Here is a 25,276-nt window from a genome sequence, read left to right as displayed (position 1 = left end):
TCGTTTAAACACTACTTATATTCCTTAGCCAACTCAACCACACAAGCCAGAATCAGCTAATCAAAAGACTTCCATTGCAGCAACCACTGCTAGAGAGAGATGTTTGTTCTGTTCGAATGCAATTACCAAAGGTACAGGGTGAACAACAGGCTTCAGTTGCCACAGACACTCTAGAGTTACATCATTCCCCGAGACGGGGTTAAATTGATCACAACATTACTAGGTTAGATCATGATGGCTCTTGTACATAAAACTAGGCTAATGTCACTGTCTCCTCTAACAAAAGTTTAAGAATAAGTCCTCATCCTGTTCGGACACGTCGACCCTTGTCATATCTGGAGGACTAATTTTCAGGGAAAGGAGTGTACCTATATACTGGAAAATAGACCAGCTGAAATCATATTAGTCACACATCTGATGTGTGTTTTTGATCATAACTACTGTCCATAGTAAACCTTTTTAGAGAGAATAAATCTTGCTCTTATATGTTTTAATATTTAAATATATGGCATAATTCAAACTTAACTCGTAAATAGAAAAAATTAGGTCTTCTATTTTTAGTAAAACCTAAAATTCCTCTTTTAACAGTCTAACGTCATAAAATATATGAGAGAAATCAAATTCGAGGTTAAGCCAACACTCGATTTCGTTCTTTAGACTATTTCCTCCTGTATACCATATAAAAATATTCCTCAAAAACACATCTGTATCTTGTATAATTATGGTTATGGGTCTGTTTCTACCGTAAACATCATTGTTTGTCTTTGTGTAATCATTTATTGATTAACAACATATTTTAGTAAACATATCTTATGAAATATCGATAACTGGATGAGAGATCATCAGTCCTAGTGATGCACACATGAGTGTGGCCACTTCCAGCAGTAATCGAGCAGGTTGTGACGTGCGCGTAGCAGGGTTGCAGCCATCACTGAAGCACTGGCACACCGTCTCTCGGTGATCGTTGGTACGAACTTGGTAGCAGTTGGACTCGTGCCGGACATAGCCACAACTCCGCACTATCACCTCCAGATCGTCTCGAGGGTAAACTGTTACATGTCAATGACAGTTTTAGGAATAGACTCTGCGGTTGACACTGATAAGCCATATTATAAAATTGGTGTTAAATTAATACACTATGAATGTTTCCCATAATTGTACTGACGAATTCGGATAGACATAAGCCCCTCTAGGTATCAACTATTTAATGATTGTTTTACCTTATTTAATGATTTTTCTGTTACATTTTTTCATTTTTACATTTTCTGTTTATTTTATTAATACATAATCTCATAAAAAGAAAAAAGTAGGTCCTCTTTTTTTAATAAAGTTTTATTTTATAATGGTCTAACGTCATAAAAATATATTTAAGAAATCAAATTCAAGTTTTAGCTAGCACTAAAAAAATAAAATAAAACATAACAATTAACTAATAAATATGATAAAACTGTTACAACTTTAAAATCTGTATCAATTAAAAGTGGTAAAGTACTTGTGTAAAACTTACATTTCTTCACTTAACACTGATTCTCCAAACTGTCACATAAATTAACTCAATTGTGATAGCTGCTTGTCTAAATTAGTACCCCTACTGTAAGAAGCCCAACATCATAATGGCCCAGTTCGACCCCAGGCGACAACTTCGTTCTTTAACTACTCGTATTTTCACCTGTATATCCTTTTTCTGTTAATTTTATTAAGAATGAATTATTCATAAACATATTATGCATTTTTGTTTCTTTATTTTTGGTTTTCTACAATAGCTTGAATAAATAAAACACTTTCTATGTGTTTTACAAAATTGTGTATAATCAATTTAGTAGAAGTCTCACTCAGAAACACTTGCTGGGAAACTTCTTGACAAAAGCAAATGATTTTGTTTTGAAATACTCTTGTATTTTAATTTTCATCCTGATGCTATTTAATCATTTCTTGTGAAATTAACCCTTATTGAGAAATGGAGTTTAAAACCATTAGTTTTGAATACACAACAGCCTGTAAGTGTGTGTTCCTTCGTGGTCACATTTTGCTAGACATTTTCACATCTTTTAATTAAATTAGACATGATATAGAGATGTCAGTTGTTAAATAGTAAAATTAACACATTTTGTTTTAACATGTAAATAATTGAAATATGACACTTGCAATAATTGTCGATTTACAATATAAATACATGTAAATTCATTGTTAAAATGCAGTACCTTGAAAAATTGCTAAAAGTAATAATGTATTTAGTCAGAGGATTTCAATTTAACTTAATCTTGCTCAATCTACAATAATAGCAGTGCGAACAATTACATCTAGAATAGCGGTAAAACATCTTACTTTTTTGAGAAATTTTTCTGCAGAAATATCCATTGAAGGAATCTCTAAGAGATTCATCAATAATCGGACGATTGCAAGGCTTGTAATAAGTGATGGAAGCATTGCCTGAGAGTCGGAAACAGTCAGGATCTGTCTGCGAGTTGCACTGATAGCAGTAGAACTTGGCCATTGCATTCACATCCTCACCATCCTCACCAGTTACTAAACATATACACATTTTACACTATATATATATATGTAACCAAGTGAAAAATAAATTTCATGGAAATTAATAACTACATAATTTTATCTTGACACATGCATTTTTATCCCCAATATGTCCCGGAAATCATATAAATAATTTTTCACTTATTTAATTAATTATGTATTTTTAATACTATTATTTTGTTTGTAGATATGGAAGATGTGATTTAAAATATATGATAGGTAGATGTGTACTAAACCAAACCTGAGATTGCACACAACAGTTTTTAATCTATTGCTCATTTCATTCTCGAGATGTCTTTCAGACAGGTATACAGACATAAAATCATACAAAAAAGAAGTTGACACAAAAATGAAGCATCATAGAACTCATTATTGTAGAAATTAAGTCTCATGCAAAATTTAAAGACTACTTGTGAGATCTTTCTTAACATATCTTGCCATATGATATATCCAGTTTTTTTTATTATTAAATTAGGTCTCGTATCTGTGTATAAGGTATAAAAAAGGTATAAAAAAACCTTAGTTGAAAATAATGGAAAAACCCCTTGTCCTGTTTCAAAATTTAACAACCTTTAACAATGAATCTAGTTCACTCATTGAATCAAACTTGCACATCGGTCTTAACATTTTACAAATTAATATCCAATGTCTCCGTAATAAATTATTAGAATTAGAACACTTGTCTAAACTTAAGCATATAGATATTATAAGCATTTGTGTGAGCACTGGTTACTAGAAGAGCAGATATCTTTATTTACACCTCAGGGCTACAAAGCTGCAAGTATTGGTGTGTCGCAAAGCCTCAAAAAAATGGGGGTGCTGGTATTTTTATAAGAGATTCGCTTGAATATAGTGAACTAGACCTAAGCAAATTTAATCTAGAGCAAAATTTAGAAATTTCAGGAATAAAATTGGCCAATTTAGAAGTAGCGATAGTTTCTCTGTATAGATCACCTTGTGGTAATATGGACTTATTTTTTGATAACTTTGAACAAGCTATTAAAAAGGTTTTGCAACATAACCTCTAAGTTAGTCATTGGAGGTGACTTCAACATACCATTCCATAAAACCACTGACACAGTGACAACCACCTTTGTAAACATCTTACGCTCTCTTAACTTGGTAGCTATAAATAAGGCTCCTACAAGAAATGATTCGTGTCTCGATAACATCCTCGCGTAAATTTTTCAAGGGATTGTTATGAATTAAAAGTTTTGAATGACTGCATTTCCGATCATAATCCTCTTCTATTAAATCTAAAACTTGATAGATCATGTAGACCAAATGAGACAGTCACATCCTCAAAAAATGTATGCGTAAGCAAAATGAGACACAAATTAAATTGTTTGCAGAAAGTTTGGAGAGTGAAAGGTGGGAAATAATTGATACCTATAAAAGAAAAGAGATTGACATTGGAAACTTTATTTAACAGTTTTTTCTAAAAACATATAACAATATTTGGTATCTATCATCTCCATTAGTTAAAATTGGTGTTAAAAAGCAAGCAGACAAAGAAACTTTTGTGGTACAATGAAGATTTAAAAAGAGGTAGAGAAATAATGCTAGGTTATTTTGATGTTTTTAAGAATCTTAGAAAAACTGGGTCTCAGCATATGGAAGCCGCATATAACCTTTATAAAATTCTTCAAAAAAAGAGTATAGAAAAAAAGCTCAACCTAGCAAAAAGGGCTTGTTTTGAAAATCATATAGAGGGAGCTAGTAATAAATGTAAGGCTGCCTGGAGGTAATTTCCTCAGAAACACAAACAACACAGGTGTGACACCAACAACACTTGATCCACACCTAACTAACCAGTATTTCATACAGTCGGTGGCAGACATTCAAACTAACATTGATAACACTGACATATTGGCAACCAACCTACTGGCTAACACTTTAACTAACTGTGTACCTCAATTTACTTGGTCATTAATTACCCCAACTGATGTAACTAAGGTAGCTGCTAAATTGTCAAATTCTAAAACTTCCGACTTTTATGGTATATCTAATTATATTGTCAAGAACACAATAAAACACATCAGTTCACCATTAGCTTTCATCTTCAATCAATGCTTATTACATGGATTATTTTCCTGATCTTCTAAAAATTTCCAAGGTATTGCCAGTCTACAAAAAAGGGGACAGATCTCTGCCCCCAAAGCTATCGCCCAATTTCTATAGTCCCCATCTTATCAAAAGTTTTTTGAATCTATAATGTATCATCAACTTAATCAACATTTTGAGTCCAATAATATAATCAGTAATAACCAACATGGCTTTCGTACCAATAAATCTACAACTTCTGCCGTTACAGAAATAGTCGTTAAAGCACTTCATGCTTTTGAACAAAAGGAGTCAGTTGCTTTAACACTCATTGATTTAAGTAAGGCGTTCGATTGCGTGAATCATGGCATCCTCCTCGACAAACTTAAGATCTATGGTATATCAGAAAATTCCATTAATATATTGCAGTCATATCTATCGAATAGAGTACAATATGTTTCTGTTCAAGCTCAGCAGTCTACCACTCTTTCTGTGGCCACAGGTGTACCACAGGGTTCAGTTTTAGGACCATTCTTATTCATCATTTTTATAAATGATCTGCCCTCTAATGTGTTGTCTAACATTGTTATTTATGCTGATGACACCACTCTTTTTTCATCTAATAAGCAGTTGAATACTCTGAAAGAAAACATGGATGCATCTCACAGCTTGGCTTTAAATTGGTTCACTTCTAATAGACTGATATGTAATCAGGAGAAAACGCAAATCTGCTTCTCAGCTTATCTGAAAATTATGAAGATCAATCTGTAAAATTGTTGGGTTTTCATCTTGACAGCAAGCTTAATTGGAAATCACACATTGACCATGTATGTAGAAAAATATCTAGAGTCTTGTATCTAATGTGGAAACTGAGGGATTTTGTTAGCTGTGAATATTTGAGAGTGGCATATTTTGCCTTTTTTCAATCACACATTTCCTATGGCATTGTTTTGTGGGGTCACTCCAATGCTGTGAATGATATTCTTCTCATTCAAAAAAAAGTAGTTAGAACCATCAGTGGAAGCAGCTCTCTAGAACATTGCAAACCACTTTTTTATCAATCTCAAATTCATGACAGTTATTAACCTTTACATTTTTCATATACTAGTCTATACAAAATTACAAATTACAGATTTTCAATACCAGACAAGATTTTCATCAACACAATACCAGGGGTAAAAAAACAAATTAGATCTCCTCAGCACAGGCTAGTCAAAAACCGGCAACTCTTTTAAATTCAATTGCATAAACTTTTTATAATAAGCTGCCTGCATCTGCTACAATGACTCCTTTCAATATTTTTTAAACTAAAGATTAAGTAACTGGCTCATATGCAATCCATTCTACTCTTTAAAAGAATTTTTAGATTCTTACATAAATATCATTTTTTGATTAGTTTGATTTGTAGATTTCTGATTGTTCTATACTGTATTAGCTATAACGTAAATTAACAATAACCATGTGCACACTCTTCATAGATTATATTAAACCTGTTACTTGGTCATAAAATTAGTATAATTATAGTACAATATTGTAATAACTAATTTTGTTGTTGTAAATATCAGTGCTGTATATTTTGACGATGCCTATTTCATATTGTTGTGACCAATGGCTAATAAACTTCTTGATTCTTGATTCTTGATTCTTGATTCTTGATTCTTGTGTTTAAATAACAATATTATACACACCAAATCACTATAAAATGATATTGTATGTGTTGAGGACATGTTTGAATCTCTTATGGATGTATTGTTTGTTTACAAATTTATCTAGATCTTCTATAATTTCATTCCCATCATGGTTATCCATAAGACCAATACAAAAATATTCGCTAAAGCTCAGCCAAATCCGATGGAGTGACATGCACCATCATCAAACTTAGATTCAAATTCTTTGTTAGCTATTAAGTAAAACAAACTACAATAAGCTTTATCAAGTTAATACAGCTAAGTCATAATATTACAACAACATACAAATTCTTAAATCATTAAAATCACAGTTAAAATATTTTTCAGTAGTATGAAAACATTTTCTCCTTAACCAAATACATATCAGACTTTTGTATTTATTACAAGTTAATTTTCTTACTGCTAATGGTACCTTGTTAAAAAATATGAATTGTTGAAGTTTAAAACTTTTATGAGTCTTGTCCAACCTAACATTTGGGATCACTAAATTAAGGCGTTGTCTGGTCTCATAACTATGATAAAAACAGTGTTTATTAAACATACCAACATGTTCTTTAACATGTAACAAATTACTTTGTATATATACACAGGGGTGTATTCCAAGGAATTTTGATGAATGAACTTCTTCCAATATGGAACCTGCCATCATGACGGCCGTAGTACCACATTACTCCATTGGTAGTAATGTGAAATTCAACACATTTGATTTCGATGAGTTTGAAGATTGAGGCTGTTGAAGGATTGAAAAATTTGTTGATATCAACAAAAGTTTATTGCTCCAAACATACTTATCTCTGAACAGAGTGTCGTGTCATCAGCATACTGCACGATTTTACTGTGTTGAAGCGATGAAATTACGTCGTTGATGTATATCAAGGAAAGGTTGGCCTGAGTATAGAGCCTTAAGGTGCTCCATAGCTTAGTTGAATTGATTTGTATAATTGGTTTAAGATCTGGACCACTTGGTCTCTTTGGCTTAAAAATAATCTAAGTCGCACATCTCGGATGCCATAAGAATCAAGTTTTTCAAACAGTATTTTGTGGTCAACACAGTTGAATGCTTTAGAAAGGTAAAGGAACACACTTAATGTGTGATCTGGACGTTCGAATCCCTCTACAACCATATCGACCAGACTCACAACTACATCATCGGTTTACTTTTCCTGAATCCAAATTGGTGTTCAAAAAGCTGGTTGTGTTTATTCAAGAAGTTAAGCTTTCTGGTTAAAAAAATGTTTTTGAATATCTTACTCAAAACTGGGAAAATTGAGACTGACCAATAGTTATTAATTGAACAAGAATCTTCTTTCTTAAAAATTGGATGCACTTTAGCAATGTTTATGAAGAAGTAAAAACAATCAAGTTAAAAGACAAACTGACTAATTGAGTAAGAGGTTTGGCAGTATATCTTAGGCATTTTGTAATTAACCACATAGATCTCGATTCAAGATCATTTAATTTTTTGCTGGAAGTTGTTGAATGACTTGATTGAGCTCTTCCTGAACTACAGGAGCCAAAGCCATTGTGGCAACAGGACTCTTGTCTGTGCACAGGATTCCCATGTGAATGTAATGAATGAGAATGAGAATTCTGCCCACTAGCAACAGACGTGAAAAATCCATTCAACTTGCAGCAATCCCTGAAGCATCACACATAAGATAAGTCTGTCCCCGATTTTGACTGTGATCTGTTGGAATTCTTCTTTTTTATTGTTTATAATGTTCTATATAGTTTTGGAAACGTTTTTATAGGAAAGAATTGATTTTGAGACATCATACATTTTTGCAGCTTGGGTCACCTTTCCGTAAGTATTTTTATAATTTCGAAAAAAATTTTAATTGTTCATTATCTGTTTCTCTGTTAATTTTGGAGAGATTTTTTTCTCAAAACTAAAATGCCTCTGGTGATCCAATTATTGTTTGTCTTCTTTGGACAATCTGTTGTTATTTTTGTTGGGCAGCATTTATTGAGATGAGAATTTAAACAATCGTTTAATATCTGAAACTCTGCTCTACATAATGTAACCAATTTAGAAAACTCCACTTTTCTTTTGAAAGGGAAGTGCTGAGGAGGAGAGCAATATTTTCTGACCTAGTGTCTCTTATCGTCTTTGTAATTTTTGATTCTCTTAAATTCGGATTTCCACAAATGATGGCCTCCTGGTTCAAGATTGTTGTGTTGACCACAGACACTGTGACATTTTTGGCGTTGGTAATGATGTTATCAGTAGCGATTACGTTGTAGCCATTACTCTCTTTGTAGTTTTGACTAACAGTTCAAGGCTAAACAACATAAGTAAATGTAGTGGTGGATGGATGGTTTTTGCTCATCGCATCCACGTTGAGATCACCCATCAAGATCAATCACATTGATGGTTAGTCATGTCAGTGAGAAATGCTTTAAATTTAAAAATAAAACTGATCTTCATTTCCATTGGGAGACTTGTAAATCCCTATCACTATTAATGTTGATCTGACTAAACTTTGAATCCAACAGCATCAAAATCTTTTGCGGGAGTTTCTTTGATTGGGAATCATTTTAAATTAAATTTTTTCTCTAGAAAATTTCAACACTTCCTCTTTTGGAGGCCTCGTGGCATTACGCGTAAGAAAATTTGTGATTTGGAATTTTGCAAAGTTCAAGGTTTTTGTTGCTAATTTCAGCTCCTCATACATGAGCTGATTTTGTTCAATTTGTCAGTTGCTTACTAAGCGTTTTGGTGGAGCAGTCCAAGAAAACCTTGAACTTGGAATTTTCAATTATTTTGTTTCTGCCAATTCATGTCTGTCAGTATAGCCCTTTGTTTTTAATATGCTTCAATTGTTTCTCTGCGTTGTTTTAACAAATAAAATGAGGAATTGATAATTGAATATAAGCGAGTTACAAAATTCATAAGATGCTACGTCTGATTCACGTCGGTGACTCCGTGAGTCTCTCACCACTCCCCTAATTAACAGGTACGCACGCGTTGATACACACTTCTGCTGTCTGGTGTCGGTTTTCAGAGTGAGTTGTGATAAATGTTGTTAAATGTATCAGTTTGAAATCTAAAAAAAATAATAATATTTCATATGTGTGCTTTATATATAAAATACTGTTTAGTGTTTAGTAATTAATCTGAGTCTTGTGTTTATTAGTCTTTTGTTTTGTGTAAATATTATTTTTAAATAACTATTTGTGATCTTAATGAACTCATAATGCTTTCCAAGACCTCTGGAAATTAAAATTTAGAAGTGAAGCTAATTCCTTGTCCGAAGTAATTGAAGATTTTGGTTTGTTAGTGTTATTGACTGGGTGGTATGATATCTTATTTCAAATAAACATTGCTAGTAAGATAATGTAATCAAAGACTGTCAACTTCCTTCAAGCCACAGTTGTTTTGAAGTCAGTTGGATTTTTTTAAAGACTTCTGTGAAAATGGATTTTTCAGCTGTGATTAGTGAAAGCCAAAGAGCTGGTTGAAGAATTAGAAGTAGAAGTAAGCTTTAGAACACCACTCATCAGAAGGAAGAAAAAGCAATTTAATTATGAAGACAATAACAAAACAGTTATTGATCCCAAGAGCGATTTAAAATTGAATTTTTATACCATTAGTTGAGACTGCCAATATGGCTTTGCAGGGTAAATGTGAACAACTTAAAGCAAAAATGTTAAAAGTTGAGTTTCTTTTTGAAACTCATGAATTGCCCAAGAGGGAGGACTTGCTTGTTAAATGCAAAGAGCTAGAAGGCCTACTTTCAGATGAGAAAGGCAGTGACATCAAAGAAACAAAGTTATGTGAGGAGCTAATGTCTATCAAAAACCTCATGCCAAACAAAGGTACATTTTAATTGTACATTTTGGAAATCCAAAACTTATCATATTTATTAAAATCATTTGCAGGGTTAAATTATAATAGTTTTAAAAAGAATAAAAATCATTCAAAAGTTTCGGACTTAACAGAATTAGTTGATCAGTTTCTTTTTATTGTTTTAGACCAGAGAATGCCAGTGCACGAGCTGAACTTTCTTTTGGAAACTGTAACTATAGATGCCTACATAAATGTGTGGGTTGCTTTGCGAGTACTCCTGACTATGACAATGTCGGTAGTGTCGGCAGAGCGAAGTTTTTCAAAATTAAAACTAATAAAAACCTATCAAAGGTATACTCACTCTTTCACAAGAAATACTCAACAACCTTGCAATTTTGTCAATTGAAAAACATATTTCATCATCTTTAGATTATAATGGGCTAATAAGCACATTTTCAGCTGCCAAAGCTAGGAAGATTCATTTCTAAGTGTATGTATGTAATGTGACGTACCTTACAATGTATGTGTGTAAATGTACTGTTTGTGTTTTAATGTAATTTTAATATTTTTACAGGGTATTAAACAAAACAAAAATGTTTGCATAATTATAGTTCATTCTTTACAGGTATAGGTTTTAATTCTTTATCTGTCAAGGCAATAAATAATGTATAAGAATCAGTTAGAAGTTTGCTATTAACCCAAGTTCACTACATCACAACTATTAAGGCTTGAAAAAAAGTACAATTTGTTTTACTTAACTCTCATTGTAAGGGACGCCAAAGTTCATCATTGCAACCACACTATTTCGCTCTCAGGCTAGCCCTGTATACACATGCAAACTCAGTTTCATGATTTTGAGATCAGGAAAGGTTACAAGAGTTGGAAGCTGAGTGACAAGGGATAGCTCTTATTCCTTTTTTCCCAAATAAAAGCTTTTTTGGCTGCACTTGAGTTGCCCTAAAGTTTAATACCATAGTTAAGTTCAAATGAAACAGACCAAAGTAGACCATTAAGAAATTTTCCAAGCAGACAATTAATCTTAATTTTAAGAGAACAGTTACTCTGGACAGTTTTTATCAGTTTAGTATCATGATAAATACCCAACATCTTGACAGGTTAAAAATAAGGATCATATAAAATGTTGAGATAGCATGTGGACAGCAGAGGCGGCTCCAGGAATTTTATTTTGGATGGGTCCATGTATATATATAACTTTATGGTCGGGAGTTCGGGGAGATGGAAAATTTTGTAAAGTTTGTTCTCAAAATGGTGAGGTTTAAGGCCTTCCTGAGGTCAAATTTAGTTTTCTGACGTCTTAGAAAAATTTCTATAATTTAAAACATTTTTGAAAAACAGGAAAGAATTATTTATATTACTATTTTTACATCATATTCTCAATGTGGTAGTTCAACTTGGATCAAAAGAAAAACATTTCACTGAACAAATATAAGTAAAAATAAAAATTGTACTGCCTAGTTCCGAATAAAATACTTCCCTTGTTGCTTGCTACACATTTTTTAATAGAACTTACAACAGAAGTGAATTCAGTTTAAAAAAAATTGACTCCCTTATATTTGAAAACACACCTTGTGTCACATTGCTGGGTTAAATCTAAGTGTTTATTATCAGTTCTTGTCTTCTTCTTGAAAGAAAATATTTCTTGCCGTAAAACACATGATGATTGAAAAAAATAAATAGCTTTGAGGAGCCCAAATATCGACGCTAGGAACATTTTTGGCAACATCTACGAGAACAAAGTTCAGCCTGTAGGCATGGCAATAGATGTATGGTCATTGGTTTTTGGTTAGCTGTCGCATCAGAGCTTGTAGGCCATTAAATTCACCAGACATGACACTGGATCCATCAAATGATTGGCTAACACAGTTTTCAATGTTAAGCTGCAAATGTATTAAAAACTCTCTAATTTTGCTAGCCAAGTACTGTGCATTTAGTTCGTGCAAACAAACCCAATAAATCGTTCTTTTTCTTTAGAATCGTGAATATATCTGCAATAAACACTCATCTGTTCACAGTGACCCTCATCACGAGCCTCATCATTATTATACTGTAAACATTGCTACCTGCTACCTGCATTAATTTCAGAAATAATTTGATCAGCAATTATTTTTCTAGTAACCAGTATATCATTTTGTATCATTTGTGATGTATAAGTTCTATTTATGGTAAGCTTTTAATATTTTTGTCTAAGGTTTCATTTTCAATACAGAGAAGGCTTAGCAGTTCTTTGAAATTGCCTTTGTTTAGTTTGTTACTTCCTTTGTTAGACCTTTTGGTTTGTGTAATATTACTTTCGGAATCAGCTTCTCTGTCTGAGTCACTAGAGTCACTATTTTCTGCCCTATCTTCGTAATCTTTTAGCTCAGTTTCGCGGTGCCCGCGCAATGCAATGTTTTGTCTTCCGCAAAATATAATTCTTCTAATAACTGACTTAAGGATGTCTCTATTTTTGTATTTCTTTGAGTTGTTAGTTAATTTTTGTAGTTAATAATCACACCAGTCTTGTTGGAAGATTTCCATCTATGGTATTTACATATACATACTTTGTGGACATTGGAACTTCCATGTCATGTCACCATACTTCCTAAATGTTTCCAATCATTGTAACCAGTTATAACTAACTCATACTTAATTAATTGGCCCTGTGTCAAAAAATGTCTACAAACTAAGCAAAAAAACAGAATAATTTTTAATTGAATATTCTATCCAAGGGCATCTTTCCACGATCTCTGAAACGATCTTTGTTTCTAACTAATGTTTTGGTGTGGAAACGTTACTACTGGGCTGTTTGGGCCAATTGTCACAACTTGGGCTCATTTGTGTTTTAGAGGTACAAGACTGATAAAACTTTATTTTTATACTTTTTTGCTACTCAAACTTTTCACAAATGGTACTCAGTTTAGGCCTGCCATTGTCAGATTCTATGTCTGTTTGAACTGATGAATTATAATTATTACAGGATTTTTTTTTCTTTTAAGCAAATATTTATTCATATTAATTGGTTGTGGCACATAAATAAATAAATTCTACAATTCAGATCTCTTATAAATGTCCATTTCACTAACACAAAATGTTCTCAGTGATCTTTTCATTTTATATTAGTTACAATTTACGCTCTTTGTAACAATGACACTTTAATGTTTAGTTTATCTTTAGCCACAATGAAAACTTAGCAGTTCACAAGATGATTATAACATAAAATAAATGTTTAACCTGTATAGGTTATAACTGTTTTCTCGATTAGCTCTGAATACAAACAAAACAAAACCCGTTTTTCAATAATACTTCCTGTTGGTTATGTTCTAAAAATTCTGGGTGGGCCCGGGCCCAAAAATTTGGAATATTTATTTTGGATTTGGATTTTTGGATTTTGTTTTAATTTGAGTTGGATATTTTCACTTAATCCAGCCCAGAAGATGTGCTAACCCAGCAGTTTGATCAATTGGTTATAGACTTATTGTGTCATATTTTAAGAAATACATATTCAATGATTTAATATTTTGTAAACATAACGACATTGCTTTTTTCTCACAGAAATTAATTTGCAGATTTTGTTTAACTTTTGGAGAAACTAAACAGTTTATTGAATAAATGGAAAATTATGTTCAAGTTATTACACAAATATATTGTACCTTACTTAGTCAACAGTTCCAAAGTTTGATTTTTAGAATTATCACTACATGTTTCAAGACCAAAGTCCCATTGTCAGGTGTATTTGGAACCGTTAACAAGGTAAGTTACCATATATGTGTCCATAATTATAGTTTAGTGATTACTGTACAAACATGGATTTATAAGTTATTAAACTAACCTCTAACGACTGCAGTGGATATGAGAAACAAAACAACAGAGTAGTTAGGAACCATGGTTCTGTTTCTGCAACACAAATTACTGCAATTGGTAAAATCTGATAAATCTATCAATCTCTAAAAAGAATAACTATCTTTTAATCCTTAGAACAATATGAAATTGTTCTTATTGTTGATTGCTATGTGCTGAAAGAAAGCAACTGGAGTAGTATATTCTTGTTCAATGGGCATGCAAATAGGATGTAGATGTCAGAAAATGTTCATCTGTTAATATGTGTTATCTTAAGAATTTGTTAACATTACCAACAACATAATGGGAACAAATGAAAATGGAAATAGGGAATAGGGAACAGGAGAGAAAAGAAAGGCTGCTGGTACCCACAATAATGACCAGTTTTAATTCACTCAGCTAACACCATGGATTGGGTGTATGGATTAGTGGAATATTTAGAGCTCCTAAAGATTTGGTAGTCACCTTCTTCTATCTAGAAAATTCATATCGTTGACTTGGAAAACCCTTGCGGAGAGATTCTACTAGGCAACAGACAAGAGACTGTGAGTGCTATGTAACTGTGCACAATTGAAGCACTATTTTATTAGCATTAGTCAAGGTTGAGTCAGGTTTCAATACTGATCTATACTTAATCACATTGTAGGTGTACAAGCACACGGCTCAGGAACCCCACTGTGTGTCAAACACACAGGTCACTGCCTACTTTGCATATCGTATCGGTTAATTATTTATGTCTCTCCTCGTGTTCAGCAACTGCTCATGTACTACAACAGTTCCGCCAACATCGTACTGTGACCACTATGTCACAGCATAATAATGCATAATCCAATTACTGTACATTTGGCAACAGCTTTGTATTATTTTTCAGTAGTCTCTGATGCCAATCATCATACCACCATATTTCTCTTGTAATTCATATTTTTGTAGGGAGATACTTTATTTTTATGAGGACAAACTGAATATACTGCCAACAACATGAACAAAGCGATCCAACAATCTCGTGTTTTTAATGTTATTTTAACATTTACAAAACTGTGATTAAGGTGAGGAAGGAGAAGGGTTCTTGGCTGAGCGGAATGGTGTAAACAACAGCAATTTCTTAGCAGCAAGAACCTCTTCACCATCAAGCCACCACTCTGTCTCTGTCTTCTGCAATAACCTAAACTGCCTCCAGTTATGAAGTTACAACATTTAAGACTGGGTTCAATATAGTTAATACTTCCCACCAATGCAGAGTTGTTGAGCCTTCTTGCACACTTATACAGCAATTACCTACATATAGGAGTTGTAGGAAAAACTGACCTGTGCCGTGTCACAATATCTTTGAGAGACAGAAACTTTGAGTGTATAAGGTTTCCCTCTCCAATTGGTTGACTGTAGCAAATAGGGAGGGGTGTTGAATTTAGGCTAAAGTTCTAGTAAGGCATCCTGTCAGATAGAATATATTTTCTGTGGATGCTTTGTTTTCACATGTTACAATATCAGTTCTAAAAATGACCAGCTATATTTTGCTTTTTAAGCAAGTCTTGGACAAGAATCCATGGTGGATGAACACTATGGCTACTCTCACCAAATGGTATTGCCACTTCACCTCCTGCTCCATTGCCTCAATTTCCTAAGATGTCTGCATACTCTGGTATCATATTCTGCTATGACATATCATGCTTAACAAGGTTTTGTAAGAAATATTCTTCATCCTATTTATGGTGCATTATTTGTTTATAATAAATGGGGTTTTATATGTTGAAAAGCAAAGTATTAACGCACCATTAATGCTCTAAATTGATAAATGATGAATGGGACTCACACTCACAGCAAACTTCCAAATCCATAGTCATCAATTTCTCTTAGAACCACGTTCTACTTTACTTCTGGGAAGGTGTCTTCTAAGTTCTCGGAGGATACAGACTATCAGTTACCAAATCAGTAAAAAAAGTTGAGAAATCAGTTTTGGCAACACTGATGCTGTATTAATCTGCTTTCATTTTCTTGATTTTCAATATTACCTCCACATAAGCAATAATATGGGAAATGTTTGTATAAAAGAACAATTTAGGCAATTTAAAGATGACCACACATAATTAAAGATTGATTTGTAATTTTGCAGACTTGCTAATACTAGATGACCTTGTAAAATTTAAGTCTGACATTGTATCAAACACTATTCAATGTTTTGGGTTCATGGGAATATGTAATACTCAAGAACTTTGTTGGATTCTGTAGAGTTCTGATACACAGCTTTAAAATTTTAAATCCTTACTGAAAGAAACATGATATGTTGAGGGTGCGGAAGAAATTTATAAATCACAATAAAGCACCTGTTACAGCTATTCTGGAAGACGAATTGATGGTATTATTTAACAGAGGAAAGAGCAATAAAATGGTGTGTAAGATAATTCGATCACTGTTATCATCTTTAGATTATAGAACAAGGTTTTGTAGCAGGCAAACTGAGCAAAATCAAAAGTAAGTAAAAAAATCTTATTTATGTTAATTTGAACATAACTCTACTCCTATTTGTATTATGTAAACACAAGATATAATACTTATGTTTACTTCTTTGTTTAAAGTTTATTTATGATGGATTATTTGGAAGACTGTAGGTAGCACTTTATTGTTGCAGGTGGATATTGGCTTCCAAGACCAAAACATGAGATTGGAGGCGACTGTCCTTTATCTCTCCCCCTCCCAATTGTCGCTTTCCTGTACTCTTTGTTTCAGATGATGTGCCACAATACCACACGAAATGCCTTTTTTTGTCAGTCTTCCAATTTTGCTGATGCATGTGACATGATGTTTCTCCTCTTGCTTCTGTGACATTGTTTGGATTTAGCATGACAAGCATGGACTCTAGACTAAATTTCATGCTTTTGCTGTACCAGCAGAGTGGTAGATTTCAATCTTCAAAACTTACTGTACACTTTTTGTAACATATAATGTAACAACAAATGTCTGAAATCCTATTAATTTGTAAATTTTCTTAGTTATAAATGCAAGCTTTGTCTTGAAATATCCAATATGGTAACTTTTTTACTTCATCTGATTTTCATGTGTATTTTAAAAGAACTAACATTTTATAGGCCATCTAGTATTTCCATTCAAGATTCAAGATTCAAGATTCAAACATTCTTTATTCATATTATGTACAAAGGTACAATAAATAGCGTCAAATTACAAATGGTCAAGACTTAATACTAGATAGGACTTTAATATAGATTTTATTTATATTAAAATATATTATGTTATACCAAACATAGAATGGCCCCTCCTAGATTCCTTACAACAGTTAGGTCAGAATTGCTTAATTCTAGCTGAGAAAATATTCATCTAGCGAATAAAGAGATAAATTTATTAAATAATCTTTCGCTTTAGATTTGAATTTAGATAAATTATTTTCCAGTAAAATATGCCTTGGTAGCATATACAAAAACTTTGTTCCCATATATTTAGTTTTTTTCTTAAAAAAATCTAAATGATGTGTTTCAACCTGTCTATTTAATCGAGTGTTGTGAATATGATTATTTACAGATAAAATCGGGTCAAAGTTCTGTTTTACGTAAGTCATAGTTTCTAAAATATAGAGCCCATATACAGTTAATATTTTTAGATTAGCAAAAAGATGTTTAACTGAGTCTTCTCTTTTTAATTTGCACATAATTCTTAATGATTTCTTTTGTTGTATTAAAATTCTATCTAAATTTCCCTTTTTTGTTGCTCCATATATGCTTATCCCATAAGCAAGATGTGAGTGAACTAAAGAAAAATATATTATTTTTAATGTTTCCAAGCTACAGTACTTTGCCAATTGTCTCAGAGCAAATAAGCCTGTTGACATTTTGCCTACCACATGATCAGTGTGCTTATCCCAACTTAGGTTTTCGTCAATTAAAAGCCCTAAAAATTTTGTTACTTCAACTTGTTCTATTATTTCGTTATTTATAGCTACTTGTGGGTTTATTTTATTCCTTGTTTGTTTTGTACAAAATGATATAAAATTAGATTTACTTGAGTTTAGTAGGAGATTTTTATGATCCAAAAATTCTTTGACAATTGACAAAGTAATAAATGATGAAACTTCAACATTTTCTTTAGTGTCTCCTGATATTGTTATATTCGAATCGTCAGCAAACAAACACATAGTACTACCAACAGGGATCGCTCCAGGTAAACCCTTCAAGTAGCAAAGAAACAAGAGAGGTCCCAGGACAGACCCCTGCGGCACACCATGTTTAATTATTCGTCTCTGGGAATTGAACTTGCGGATGTAATTGTATTTTTCTGAAAATTCTGATATTGAATGTTCAATCTCAACATACTGCTGTCTATTTTTGAGATAAGATTCAAACCATTCCAATTGTTTTCCAGTAATCCCTAGTTTTTCTAATGACTTTAAAAGTTTTTTATGAGACACACTGTCAAAGGCTCTAGTCATATCTAAAAATACACCTAAAACTTTTTCCCCTTTATCAACTGATTCGATTATTGTTTGGATGAACTCAATTCCTGCAGTAATTGTTGATCGACCTGACTGAAAACCGTGTTGTTCTTTATCTAGGAGTTGGTGTTCTACTAAATAATCTACTAACTGAAAGTGAACAACTCTTTCAAGTATTTTTGAAAAGATGGGTAGCAATGACACAGGACGATAGCATGACACATCATTAGGATTTCCTTTTTTAAAAATGGGAACTACTCTAGCAATTTTTAATGATTCAGGGAATATTCCAGAGATAATAGAAGAGTTTATCACATGCAATAAGGGTTTCAATATAACAGGGAGGACTTTTTTTACAATATCAATGGAAATATCATCATTGCCAGCAGAAAATTTATTTTCAAAGGAGTTAACTATTTTTTTAAGATTTTCTTCTGTTATGGTTTTAAACTTAAACCTAGATTGGGTTGAAAAATTGTCTTCTAACAGTAAGTTACTATTACCCTGAGGAATCTTTGGTAAAACAGATTTTTCAACTACTGATACAAAGAAATCATTGAATAAATTTGCTATCTGAATAGGGTTCTTTACTAAAATTCCATCTTGTTCAATGTTAATATTATGCTTTGCAGTTGATTCTTTATTTATCTCAGTTTTAATCAGATTCCAAGTCATTTTAGATTTGTTTTTAGAATTACTTAATTTATTATTAAAAAAATGTTTCTTATTCCTATTTATACAGTTTTTTAATTCTTGTTTGGAATGTTTGATTAAAAGTTTAGAATGTTCATCCTTATTTTTTCTAAATTCTTTTTCAAGTTGATGGATTTCGTTTTTCTTACATTTTATTTCGTCAGTGATCCATTGATCAATTTTTTTATCTTTGATATCTACCATAAGTTTTGGGAAACTATTACTAAAATGGTACATAAAAATATTTAAAAAGGTTTCATACTTAGTGTTAATTGTTGACTGATATACCTCCATAAAGGATTCCTGAGATAAACATTTACTAAAGGTAACAATATTATTTGGATTAAAATTCCTGCAATATTTTTTTGAAATTTTCTTTTTTATATTTAAGTTAAAAATCTCAAGTAATTGAGCATCATGGTCTGAGATGTGTGTTATGAGTCCTGTTACTTGCTGTTCATAATCTTTAATATTACTAATTATATTATCTATAGCTGTCTCTGATTGTAATGTTACTCTTGTCGGAAAGTCAACTTTATATTCTAAATTGTGTGATTTAAGTACACTCACAAAGTCTTTGTAATAATTATCTCTTTTTAAAACATTAATGTTCAGGTCCCCAGTTAATATTACATTTTTGTATTTGTTAGTTAAAATAGAACATAAAACTTCAAAATTTGACATAAAATTGTGGAAAAACATTGGTATTGGGGATCTGTAGATACAGCATAATACACAGTTAAAATTTTCTAGTAATACCTCAACCAGACAGCATTCAAATATTTTGTCAATCAACAAATTTTGAACTGAAGGAATTATTAATTTTTTAGTATTGAGATGTGTTTTGGATAATATCATTACTCCTCCGCCCACTGAAGATCTAGAATAATAAGAACATATATTATAACCCGGAACTTGTAATATATTTAGTTCGTTTTCACTCATTTTGTGCTCAGAAATTGCCATGATGTCTGGCTTTAATTCGTCCAAATTAATTCTTAAAATTTCCAACCGTGAGGGTAAATGTTGCACGTTTTGATGCATAATTGTAAAATTAATCTGAATGTTGTCTTGGTTGTTACAATTTAATGAGGGGCCATTTCCAGAGCTACATTGGCTAAAAAAGTTTCTGTGATGGTTGGTTGAGGAGTGCTGCACGAGTGAGAAGAGTCATTTTTGAGTAGAGAACTGTTAGACTCGTTTGAGTGAAGTTCTGATACCTCATCTTGAAGTGTTCTTCTTACTTTAATTAAAAATTCTTTATGTGTTAATCCATTTTTTAAATTTCTTGCTGATTCTTCATTGTGTGTAACTATGGTAATTTTTGCCTCTGTACTTTTTTGAAATTTAATAATATTTTTTATAAAATGTTCAACTTGAATTTCATCCCTAACACAGCCCATGGGGGAGCAAATGAGGTGTTTAAGTTGCTTGTCTTTAAAGTCACTTGTTAGATGATGGAATGCTGAGTCGTAGTCATGTGAAGTTGGCTTTTGATGATAATTATTTTTTGTAAGCAGACTATAGACTGTTGCTCCATCAGGCAGCTGTTGGTAGGCAAGATAATTAGATAAGGAATCTGTGGTATCAGGACGGCCAAATTCTTCTTTGAAGATTGCAGCCACGCCAGCACTCATATGCCCTTCACTGTGGAAGTCCCGTGAAATGCAGTGTGCAAAAGCCACTGATTTTCCCCCTTTGTGTTTTTTTATAGAAATTCTCACATTTTGGTCAAGGATTTCAATCTTATTTTCAATTTGTTTAAGATGGGCTTTATTTTTATTTTCATTTGTAGAATTGAGTTCACTCCTTGATTCCAAGCCAGATCCATGCAGTAGTTTGGCTATTATTTCTGCTACCTTATCTTTCCCTCTTCTATTCATGTGCAACCCATGTCTTGTAAAGTAATGTCGAGGCAGTTGATCAAGAGGAAGTATCTGAACATGTTGACATTTTTGAGCTATAATATTCTCTAGTTCTGAATTAATTTGTGCTATTTTTAGATCCAAATCATGTCTGTCATGTCTCATTGGAAGCTTGGCCAGGATAAGCTTGGAAAATGTTGAACTTTCTATCAGATTTTGCATGTTACTCAATATTTGTTCAATGCTACTGTTTTCAACATCATTTGTGCCCGCAATTACTAATAAGTAGTCTTTTTTATTTAAATCTTTGCCAAAACTTAGCACTTCCTCAACAACTGAGTTGAACTTGGCACCTGGACGGACACATGATGAAACGTTGTGGAGAGTTCTCCGCTGAACCAGACTACTCAATTGTTTTCCATGGCTATCAGCCAAGATTAGAACTTTAGATGTTTTTACATTTGCTGTACTACAAATTTTCTTGTGTAACATTGTTTTATTAATATTTATTCTATTATCACATGCAATTTCTTGATAAGCTGGTGTGATGGCTGTCTCAATTTTCCTAGCCAATGGCGGAAAACAATGTACACAAGTACGGTTTTGATTTTTCATATCTTCAAGGTCCTTAGTTAGTTTTTTATTATCATTTTGTAAAATTTCCACAACAGCTTTTAGGTTTGTTCTTTCTAACTCTGATTTTTTTAACTCTTGAATCAGTATTTTTGTTTGAAAGTCTTGAGTTTTGTTATCTTCTGAAACTGTTTCAGAGTCAGAATTATTATTTTTATTTTTTCCTTCCATTAAACTTTGTTCTAGTTGTATACACCGTTCAGTAACAGCATTAAGTTGATAGTTTAAGTCTATATCCAATGTTGTATTTACAGCAGCATCCTTAGTGCAATCTGTGGTATCTTTTATATTATTTATTGGAGTAGATGTCAAGATGTTAGAAGTATTTAATCTATAGGGTGATTGAGAGCTACTGTTCACATAACTTGTTGCAAGTTTTTGTTGTTGCTTTCGAGACATACATTCATTTTCAATCTCCTTTAGGGCCAATGTAAACCCATGCTTTGTTGTTTGGACAAGTTTTGACTTATTTTCTTCATAATTATTCAGCTCACTAATTCTACATGCTCCAGTTTCTTTTGTTCCGTAAAACAAAACATTGAAAATATTGGCATTTCCTTTTTTTTCAACACTAGTAATTATAGCAGGCCAGTGAGGGTGACCTCTTAATTTTACGATAACTAAATCATTTATTTTAAATTTAGTCATTTTTCAGTTTGTAATAATAGCACATTAATTATAATACACGATGTTAGATTCAAAAAGCTTTGCTAGGTATGCGTGCCAGTGCACAGTCAGCAAAATACTCTAGCATTAATGACACACTTAGCGTCACCATTAACAATCACTCCAAAATGTAATTGTTAATAAAATTATAATAAAATATGATGCACTGTAAAATCTAGGTACAATAATAATATTACAAAAATAAATTAATTTTCATTAATAAGATGCCATATAATTTAGTGGCACATCTCTGTTTATGATGTTAAAAACTTGCAAAAAGTATATTACTGATTGTGGTTTTGAACTGAAGACCCTCAGGTTATGAGTCTGTTACTTAACCAGGTAAGCTACAAAGAACTCTGACAACAGAAGTTAAATTCATTCAATCAAAGTTTCCCCACTGATTGGAAGATAACAGATTGACTGTTGATATTGGGTAGAGTGTTATAAAGTCCAAGGGTCAGTTGTCTCTGATAAGAAGGTAGACCTTTCTTATCTATAAAGTTGCAAAACACAGGAAATTATCACAATTGTTTTTTAAGTTCTTTGAGATTTTACAATTATAAAAGAGTCAAACATCAAAAATACCACCTTCCAATTGTAGCACCTTAAAAACTACACAACTTTACCTGAAATTTTCACACAAAAACACTTTTTAAATCACTGTAAAATCATAAGTTTTGTGGAGCCAAATTAATACACAACCTGTCTCATACTCTCCTCCCCACTCCTCCAAACTCCATCTGTAGTCAGCAACTTGATCCAACTCCTAAAGTTTAAGTGGCAACTTAAGAGGACCGTTATATTAGTTATTATTTCCATTGGTGATTGAATTATAAGATATATAATTCATAGAACAAGCAATCATTAACTATAGTATGAGACATATCATTGCAAGCTTGAACGTTTGCTTTATTTCTTATAATGTAAATAAATTTCAATCAATCATTTTAATACTAGAGTTATCGCAAGAAACTAATATTCTACAATCTATAAGTTTAAACAATATATCTCAGGCTTAAGTGTATTAATTAACAATTTATTGTTCATGACCCAGAAAATTTTGTTTACATTTTACATAGTAGTTTACATAGTAAAGTGAGATGTGCATATCTCACCTTACTCTGTACAAATGTCAGCATTAAAATTGCCCGATCTAGGAGCTTTCTGAATCCTAGTTTTACTTTTTCCTATCCTAAAAACCGGATTTCCATAATACTTTGTAAACTATTTTGACTTCATTGCTACTGAAGAAGCATGAGGAACTATTTAATCTATTTTCAATAAATCATTTGTAGTATCTGCTTGTCGTTTGTGTAATTCCCTCCCAGCTCCTTTAAAATCTTTGGAGAGCCGGGATCGGAGATCAGTTTGCTTCGGCTGTTAAGTTGTATTTTTTGGAGTAATTATGCTGTGGCCGTGGTGTCCGAGGGTTGCTAGTATTGGTTTGTTGCAGACAGAATTAATGTGTAAGTGAAAGTAAACCATTTTAATAAAAATAGAACGTTTTAATTCTAATTAATATTATACATGTTTTATTTAAAATTCATCATATATATTTCAGCATCATATATTTTGCTTTCCAATATAGACAGATTATAAACCTAATAGTGCGTTTTGCTTTTATTAAGTATTTTGTTGATAGTTTTAGAATACATAGGATCTATTAATTTTATTCTGGAATTATTATTTATTTGATTTAATTTGATATTTGCTTTGAAGATTATGAATAGTTTGTACTTATAATTATATCCCAGGTTAAGTGCAAGAAAGGATTATTTACTCTTAACATTGCCTGAAAAAAATAAAGAGAATTTTCATTAAATTTCATTTTTATTTCACCTAGGTGACAATCATAGCTATTGCACAAGAAAAACCCCATGACTATGCCTTACCATTGCAAACAAAGAATCTGATTGATTGATTAAAAATTTTTCATTTCAATACATTCCAGGATATATTTTCTCTCTAAAATTGTTTATTATATACAGCTTACATAATATATTGTCTTTTTATAAGCTAATAGTTAATTTGGGGTTAAAATACATTCAAATTATAAGTATGTTTTAATTCATTTGTTTTATAATTTTATAGTACCTAAAAGGAACTTTCTATCAGAGTAAATCTTCACTTCCTCTTTAAACATCCCACTCTCTGGTATCATAATATGTTGTGTTATTGAAAAGTAACATCAATCAGATAATGACATATGTTGATATGTTGTTGACTTTCACAAATTAAAACAAGTCATTAAAACATCCTTTCTAATAAGTATTGTATTTGAAGTAATAACTAAAAATCAATGGACAGGATTTAATTTAAATTATGATCAAAATGTCATTACTTCCTTTACTAGACTTCTAGATTACATTGATCCCTAAAGCAACAGATACAGCACATTTTATTTAAGAAAATAAATAATAATTTTTATCCTTATTTTTAGCTGTTATAAATAAACGTTTAAATTGTACATTATTTTTGTGTGAATATTTAAACAATTATCGAAAGGTAACCTAAATATCAAAAGACTGAAACAGGTGAGTTTAAAAGAATACACCATCAGTGTCTCTTATTATCTCCCATCTTCTTATTATTGATTACTGTACCACAATGACAATATCAATAAACTAACAGTCAGTTTATTTAACTAACCATTCCAAAAGAATGCTTGGCCCACAGTATTGAAATAACCTTCCTTAAAACAAATGTATAATACCGATAAATTATACAAATAAAGAAACATGTTTCGCTAAAAGGTGGTGTAATAACCAAAATAATAATTTTATCTCAACTATGTGTATTCTAAAAATAAGAAATTATAATTGCTTCATCAATAATAAATGATGTTAGAGAACAAGAGAAACAGTGCTGTACTCACTGGTTTGCTGTGTTGTCAATCGGTCAGTCCAATGTACTCAATTAAATGGCATCTTCATTGACTCTTGCCATGAACCTCAATAGCAACGCCATTCCTGCGTGTAAACGTTAGGAATTGTTGCAATCATAGATAAAAGTATTCAATTCTTAGTTTAATATATTCTCATGTAATAAAATATACAATTAATAAAAATGCACTATAAACATCAGTTAC

The 25,276-nt window shown here is 31.9% G+C and overlaps 1 protein-coding gene across 4 annotated transcripts; it reads right to left on the bottom strand.

The window, feature by feature from the left end:
* Positions 1-757: 757 nt before the first annotated feature.
* Positions 758-25,232, bottom strand: LOC124362417. 4 transcript variants are annotated; one of them, XM_046816894.1, is made up of 4 exons: positions 25,064-25,232; positions 13,883-13,962; positions 2,326-2,526; positions 758-1,049 (listed from the first exon to the last, which is right to left on the bottom strand). In XM_046816894.1, the coding sequence occupies exons 2-4, from the start codon at positions 13,935-13,937 to the stop codon at positions 811-813; spliced, it is 495 nt and encodes a 164-aa protein (XP_046672850.1). In that variant the 5' UTR covers positions 13,938-13,962; positions 25,064-25,232; the 3' UTR covers positions 758-810. The 4 variants fall into 4 exon arrangements, with proteins under 4 accessions (XP_046672850.1, XP_046672848.1, XP_046672849.1 ...); XM_046816892.1 differs by having other exon boundaries at positions 13,883-13,947; positions 25,064-25,229; XM_046816893.1 differs by lacking the exon at positions 25,064-25,232 and adding an exon at positions 22,815-22,913 and having other exon boundaries at positions 13,883-13,947.
* Positions 25,233-25,276: the final 44 nt, after the last annotated feature.

The sequence above is a fragment of the Homalodisca vitripennis genome, chromosome 5, assembly GCF_021130785.1.
Source record: "Homalodisca vitripennis isolate AUS2020 chromosome 5, UT_GWSS_2.1, whole genome shotgun sequence".
NCBI classification, from domain to species: Eukaryota; Metazoa; Arthropoda; class Insecta; order Hemiptera; family Cicadellidae; genus Homalodisca; species Homalodisca vitripennis.
The sequence above is the reverse complement of the archived record's forward strand: the minus strand, read 5'-3'. Positions and strand labels throughout refer to the sequence as shown.

What these genes read in the sequence shown, in the direction of transcription:
- LOC124362417 (XM_046816894.1), bottom strand. Translation starts at nt 13,937, where the DNA reads ATGGTTCCTAACTACTCTGTTGTTTTGTTTCTCATATCCACTGCAGTC. An exon ending in ATCCACTGCAGTCGTTAGAG is followed by an intron (nt 2,527 to 13,882) that starts GTTAGTTTAATA and finishes GTATATGTTTAG; the next exon opens with TAACTGGTGAGGATGGTGAG. An exon ending in CAGAAAAATTTCTCAAAAAA is followed by an intron (nt 1,050 to 2,325) that starts GTAAGATGTTTT and finishes GACATGTAACAG; the next exon opens with TTTACCCTCGAGACGATCTG.